Source organism: Nelumbo lutea, chromosome 6 (assembly GCF_056320005.1).
Source record: "Nelumbo lutea isolate HS-2025 chromosome 6, American lotus-T2T, whole genome shotgun sequence".
NCBI classification, from domain to species: domain Eukaryota; kingdom Viridiplantae; phylum Streptophyta; class Magnoliopsida; order Proteales; family Nelumbonaceae; genus Nelumbo; species Nelumbo lutea.
The window spans coordinates 72,146,946-72,154,456 of record NC_142689.1 but is presented as its reverse complement, the minus strand read 5'-3'; the positions used below and the strand labels follow the sequence as shown (position 1 = coordinate 72,154,456).

Genomic DNA, 7,511 nt, shown 5'->3' with positions numbered 1-7,511 from the left:
TTAGGGCAGATCCCAATTTTGATAAAGGAGCACATCCTTTGTTAAAATTTCAATTTTGGCCTGTTCACTAAACGGGTGTGAAAAAAAAATGAAAAGAAAAAAATTAATGAACAAGAAATTTTTGATTTCTTATTAAAGTTAATGGTATTAGTACGTTAAAAAAAAAAAAAAACCCTCTCTTTACAAATAAGAACACAAAGATTTGTTTTTTCTTTTTCACTCAAGTACGCAACCTTCATAGATGGTGCTCAACCTCATTTTAAACGACCGCACCGCTAGTCTAGCCCGCCTAGAGGCGCTTCTTTGTAACTTAGCAACAGACCCATATCTCGAAACCCTGACCTCCTTACTTTGGAACCTCTTGCAATCATCATCAACCTCACCTTCTTCTACTCTCGCGTCCACCTCAAAAATTGCAGGCGAAACTCGAATCCTCTTACCCCTCCTACCCATTTTCTTTGATTCATGGGTGAGGGCAGTACTGGCTTTCACGGCCAATGCTGCCATGTCGGAAGCTGTCAAGCGGTAGTGCAACCGGGTGAGGGGGAGAACGAAGTAGAGCTGTCCAGGCTGGAGTAGCTGGGCGGGGTGCAAGGGTGGAATTAGAGAGTCGTAGAAAAGCTTATCGGAGTTGCAGATGAAGCACGGCGACGTCTCCACTTCGAAGGCCTGGGATACCGTAACGGGGGATGCGTACTCGCGGAGCTTGCCGTCGGCGGAGATGACTTTGACTGTTGGGGAAGCAGAGGAATCGCTGGATTCGGAGGACAAGCAGGAGCCCATCTTCGAGACGGTTAGACAGTAAGTGTTTGGGAAAATTCCTGTGAAAGCCAAAAGACAGAGAGAGGGAGAGGGTGGGAGTTTTTGATTGATAAGCGAGGACGGAGGACGAGGAGAGGTGGTCTGAACTCTGGACTCAGGTGGGAGGGTTTAAAAGGGGAGGAGACGAGGAGGGAAGGTGGCCGAAGCCGTCATTAACGAATTGGTGAAAGTGAAGTTGATCAGGGGGTTTGATTTGATGGTTTTTGTTTTTGACGTGGTAGTCGTCAAATTATACGATGAAACGCGGCCTCACTTCAGCTCTGACAATTTGGATTCTTGACCGGAATTAAGAGATAGGCGTAAGCCTACCTCCTCTCCTGAATCCTGATGAGACTCCACAGGTGATTGAGGTGGAGCCAGGCGAGCGCCAGTTTCGTATGTGGATGGGTGCCAATCTAAATCAAGGGGTTTTAATTTTACCGTACAGTTATGGTCGTATTATTATAGAGGAAATGAAGGGTTCTGTGTCAAGGCCACATCCGATAATCCCTATCCCTAAGGTTCACCCTTGGTTCGTAACCCCTAAATACTTTTAGGGCCTGTTTGGTTGGTAGGGTTAGGGATTTGAAATTGGAATTGGAAATTTGGAATGAATTATTCTAATTTCAACTGTTTGGTGAAACTGAATTGAAATCTTATTTTCATTGTTAGTGGAATCTGGATTGGCATTCCCCTTTGAGACTTGAGAGAATGACTATTCCCTCCTCCTCCCTTGGAAATAGAATCCAATTCTAATTGATAATCGTCATTGAAATTCTTATTTAAACCAAACACACTGTGAAAATAGACGATTCCAAATCAAATTCTAAAAGATTTTAATTATGGTTCTTATAAACCAAACGGATCCTTGATTAAGCTGTGTGTAACCGCTAGGCAAGGTAAGAGTTACGATTAATGAGCAACAGAGAAATTGGTGTGGATCGCGTGAGGCCGGGGTTTGTTTTTCTAATTTCTAGCGAACCGCGTGAGAGTCAAGGGTCAACTTAAAAGTGCCGTTTGTTTTTGGGGGAAGATTGTTTGGATATCATCAGCCGAGGACACGTGGGGATCCGCCGTGGGACATTGTGGGGCGTCCCCTCGTGGGTCGCACATGTGAACTCCAATTTGTCATGCGGCTCCATTAACTACGGAGTGCAGGTGAAATCTTTGAAGAAGTACCAATCAGCCTATATCAGAATTTTCTAGGCTGGGGAAATGCATCGAGACTGTGAATTAATGCCAAATTTACGGACGGGATAAAGTTTACAGGGGAAAGGGCTAATTGTGGGAGGCTGAAATTCAGAATTGTGTATCGCTACTTTTCCAAATCTTATTAATATTGATTCCCGGTTTCCCACTCAACGAGCTTTGGTCAAATGAATCTGGACGCTTTGCTCTCGTACGTTACACAGGCCCACATTCAGATTTTCGGTGTGGAGACCCACATCTCATTCTAACAGCTATAGTCTCTTGATTGGCCGGCAGGCCAAGATCATCATACATCATATCAACTTTGCTTTAGCACAACTTAACAGTCCAAAAATATTTACTGGATTGGGTTAGATTGGAACTGGTCCACCTATAATAAATTTATATTGAAACGGATTGGACTGAATCAATATTCGGTCCATTGATAAAAAACGTGAATACAAGTATCAATGGATTTGAACAAGTTGATCAATCTAAACATCAAGTTGGATTTATCCAAAATGCTTCAAAATATTCATCGAATTGAATTGCACCTAATAATAGATCATATTGGACTGGATTAGATTAGGCCAAATCCGGTCCAATTAACACACCTTATTCAAGGGGTGCAAGACAGGCCGAGTAATGTTGGGGGGAAATACTAACCCAATCCTAAGGTTCAGTTTGGAACGAGTCCAAATACAAATACATATATATTTAGAAATACAAAATATGAGGCTTTTACAAAATGTTTTTTCTTCTTAAATTCATGTTAATTCTAGCTTCAAAGTTATTAGGTATAAAAAGAATATCGTTATTATGATTTAGAAAAGTTTTTCTTTTAAACTTAAACTTATTACATATATCATACATACACACATGCATTTATATTTATATACACAAATGATATTTTGTGTTGACTTATCAGATGATTTGAAGAATATGACATAGGGGTGATCATGGGTCAGGCTCGGCCCTGGTTTTGCACTTATGATAAGGGTTATAGTATAGATTCGGGTCCGGCCTGGCCCAGGGTTCCGGGCCTGAAACATAAGCCCTAGCACAGTTCTACATGGTCCGAACTGGACTGAGCTTGATTATGGGCCAATGCTTTTCATATATAAAACATTACATATTTATAATATTTCATATTAAATGACATAACATGCATATAAACTTATTTTATGCATTATATAATATAAATTATACAAGTCATGTTATAATGTTGATATATAAAATATATAATATAACGTAAAATAACTTGTATATATATGTATACATTGTACAGAAAATGCATAAGTTTAAATATATACGAGCTAACCCGGACTTGAAATATTAAGCCTAAACCTGACCTAAAATTTGCGAGATAGACCTGAACACAAAACCCAAGTCCAAACCTAAAATTTTAGGCCAAACCAGACTAAACTGAAATGATCACCCCCAAGTCCTAACATGACACAACAAGGGGAAAGCAATGCATCCCAACTACCTACTTTCCAGCTGACTTTAATGGAGGATTCTAGATAGTAAGTGTAGTGTTAGCCATGTGACAAGTATGACGCAACATGAGGCCCATGATTTTTTATCTCATCACTAATTAATTAATTCACCTAATGGAACAAAAGGTATTTTTATTTTATTTTATAGGGTGGATTTTGTCAACTCATGTGTTGTTCCTTTTCTCTTTTTCATATATCAGCAATAACATATTTGTCAAACTGTTGTCCCTTCATTGCTTTACTTCCATGTCTTTTTTTTTTAATTAAATGCTTTTAACTATATAAATATGTACCAAAACTTTTGTATCCTGAATATTTAATTAATTTTAGGGATTTTTTTAATCATAAATTTCTAAAAGAAAAAACTAATTAATAAACAATTTTGTGACGATCCCCACTCGTAGTTCTAGGGCTTATTTACTCAATACTCACCTTGAAACGTTCCGGATCCGGCACGTGAATTAATTACATACTTGTTTTGGCATTTCGTCAACTCTGCTGTGTAGTGGTGTAGAAAAAAATAAACAAATAAAATTCAGCCTTAAATAGCATCGTTTTTTCAATTGACAAAATTTATTTTCAACGATGTGGTTATTTGAATGACTGAAGTCGTGAATAATTGGAATACGTTAGACAAATGTAAATGTAGAATTGACTTACGGTAATAACTTATACGTAAGGATAAATTAAAGGTGACGTGAAGGGGCTTGAAAATAAGTTAATTAAAGCTGTCGTGTTGCCATAAGTAAATATTATAAAAAATTGAAATTAGTTGATTGTACTGACCGTACCTTCTCGTATGACTTTTAGCAACTTAGATCAGTTGGTGGCGTTTGGTGAGTATTTCGGGTGCTTTGGTTTTAATGATTTTGAATTTGAAAGACACCAAAACCTAGTTTTTTTTTTTTTTCTTTGTTAATCAAAAGTTAGTAATACAAGGAGTCGGGATCTGCTGCTCATTATATTGGGTGTTTCTCACATCGACCTTACATCATATTCCAGTCACACATTAGGAACATCTTCCATAGTTGCATGTTATTATTTGTGGGAGGTGTTCCCGATATACCATGAGATGAAGCTGTAAAGTTATTGTAAGGAACATTTTTTGAGAGCAGATCCCAATTTTATGGAAAGATGCATGTGTGGAAATACCGGAAAAGACTAAAAATGTTGAATTTCGAAAAGGTTTAAATGAAGCTTTTTGATTTTTTGACATGATAAATAGTCTTTTAATGTGTTTTTAAAAGCTCAATAGACCAAATCTCTTGCCAAATGATCTTTATCTTTAAAAATAAGATCCTAAAAACTTAATACAATTTTTGGTTATCTAAACTGTTGGAAGATTGTCCTACAAAGATTTGTCAAATGGCACCCTTAATACCTCTCTTCCCTTCCCTTGGGATCTTGCTTTTATTTCGTTTCTAACTGTCTTGGGTGGGAGGTCTCTTCCCCGTCATATATAATTTTTTGCATTGCTATCAAAAAGATCTTGGAGATAATAAGAAACTTTGAGTACCATCTCCTTTGGGTGGGTTAGATGGATGGGCTACATTATGCATATGTTTGGCATCGATACTGCAGCACTGTTTTCTCAGAAAAAGGTGCTGTTGATGTATGGGTTGAAAGCATCATTTTTTGAAAAAACAGTGTCTCCTTTTGTTTGGAATGGTTCTGTTAGATAGGACATTTCTGGAGTAACAACAATTTTTTCTATTTAGAACCAATGTTTCAGGAAAAGTTTTTAGCACTGGTACCCATTATTCAGTGTCATATCAGTGCCTTGTTCACAACAACGAGTGGTGATTCCAAGAAACATCAAATTTGACATTGCTCCAAATTATGCCTTCTCGAGTTTTCGAGGTATAATTAAGAACACTGTTTTTTCAAACAAATGTTTATTTCCTGAAGCACTATTTTTTCCCACATAACGCTAATATACCGTTGTTTTTGAAACAAACAGACGACGCTACTACATTAAACATGGATAGTACAATCTCCTTTGAATATGGACCACACACATAGATACAAAGGCCCCGATCTGTAAGACTACCACTAGTAGCTTTATTCGCAAGATATTGACTACTAAATATTAGTTATTATTTATTCTAAGTAGACTTGATGACTACTCTTATTTTATTTTTAATTAAAATAAAATAAGTTGGGGAAGATATATGAGAATGACACCACATATTCAAGGGGATTTGATGGAGGATTACCTCGTCTGTCTAAATTTCCACATGTTTTTTGCATGTAGTGGTGTTTTTTTTTAGGTTTTATAAGTGTCCTTTTGTAATTTGTTATTCTGGTGGTGACTGGAAATTGGAATTTGGGAAGGAAGTCTTGTATTTACATAATTAATAAGTCAATTGTCAAGTAATAAGCTTTCATTTCTCCCTTTGCCAACTAAAAAAAAAGAATAAATCAAAAAGGAAATCTGCGAGAGGAAAAATATCCACTATGAAACAAGAGATACAAAATGTTACTTTCACTCAACCCTAATTCTACACAACTAATTATTTAAATAAATGAAAAAGTAAAGTATGCCAGAATTACACAAAGGGCTTTTTACCTCCCATAAATACATACAAGTCTTTGAAATTTTTCAATATTATAAATATATCCTTGTAACCAGTGTTTTCGAATTGTCGTTGATTCAGATTGTCAGATTGTTCGACTCAGAAATCATCTAAGCAAATGATTCCATTTCACCCTTAACCTAGTCATTGGCCAAAAAAACATTAATTTGATCAATGACCTGCTTACTTTAATTGAACCGTCAACCTATTTGACCCATTCAATAGTTTTTGAATGTTTTCTTTTTTTTTTAATTTTTTAAATTAGAACAAGCCACCAGATATGCACCTAACTTGTACCACAATGTTACAATTTAATTTAGAAATGTTAACAACTATGAATCCAAATAAACAAATAAAATACGCACTGCCAATTAAGTTGAGAATTAACGAAAAATTTTTGATCTCGACACAAACCAGTATTACATCAGAATCTCTCTCTCTCTCTCTCTCTCATAGGCTGGCATTGCATTTGTTGTGCACTTCCATTCCTTCTATGGCCCTCTTCGTTTATCAGTAAATGGGAAGGGTGGAGTTTTTCCAGCATTCTAGGTCCTATAGTAAAGAGAGTCACTTATTTAGCTAGGGAAAAATTATAAAATGTAATGGGACAAATATGCCCATTTTAATATAGGTAAAAAGATAATTATATTACTTAGTAAGGAATCAAAAACAATACCCTTGTTAATTTCTACAAGCGGGTGTCCCCCATTAAGGGAGTACATGTCAATTTTTGCAGAAAAAACTTGTAAATCTTTTTATGTGATTATAAGTTTATAGCTCGGTTTTTCTTTAAAAAGTTTTTAACTTCTATATATTTGAACTAAATGTTGTGAACCTTTTAATTTGATACATTCGCCACATGGGTCGATTGAAGGATTTTTTTTTTCTAGCCATGGATCGATTGAAGGTTTAGGCAAGTAGGCAAAAATTATTTAATAATTTATGCATCTCAAGGAGTGAGGGACCCTTACACGAACATAACTTGTCATTCATAGAACAGGACTCTTAATCTACCGTATGTATAACACCGACCTCATCAAAATCTGTTTGAGATTAAGGGGGTGTTTTGTAGTGTGGATGAAAAATTGATAGGAGTCAACTGGTCCACATCACACCTTGTGGTAAATACCAATTCACACCATACCACAGTCTATAACTATTCTGAATTGTGGATCGGATCAGTCTACATCCATGGTGGTATTCTATAGGTGTAGTGTGGACCACTTTTTTATTACACTAGTAATTAAGCACATTTCTTGCATGTAAGAAAATTTTCTTCATATTAATTACATGAATTTTAGATATATCATAGTTAAGATAGAAATTGGAAATTAAGAAAACTAACAATTTGATTAAAAATAAACGCAAATGCTTGTAGTAATGTGCATGCATATTGCACATGGAAATTTTAAATTATATTAACAATTATTTATTATTATTATTATTT

At 35.9% G+C, this 7,511-nt stretch overlaps 1 protein-coding gene across 1 annotated transcript; it reads right to left on the bottom strand.

Annotated features, from left to right (window-relative positions):
* Window positions 1-216: 216 nt before the first annotated feature.
* LOC148849617 (uncharacterized) lies at window positions 217-783 on the bottom strand. The gene has a single exon (XM_088951427.1). It carries the CDS (start codon window positions 781-783, stop codon window positions 217-219), a length of 567 nt encoding a protein of 188 aa, XP_088807553.1.
* Between the last annotated feature and the right edge of the window lie 6,728 nt (window positions 784-7,511).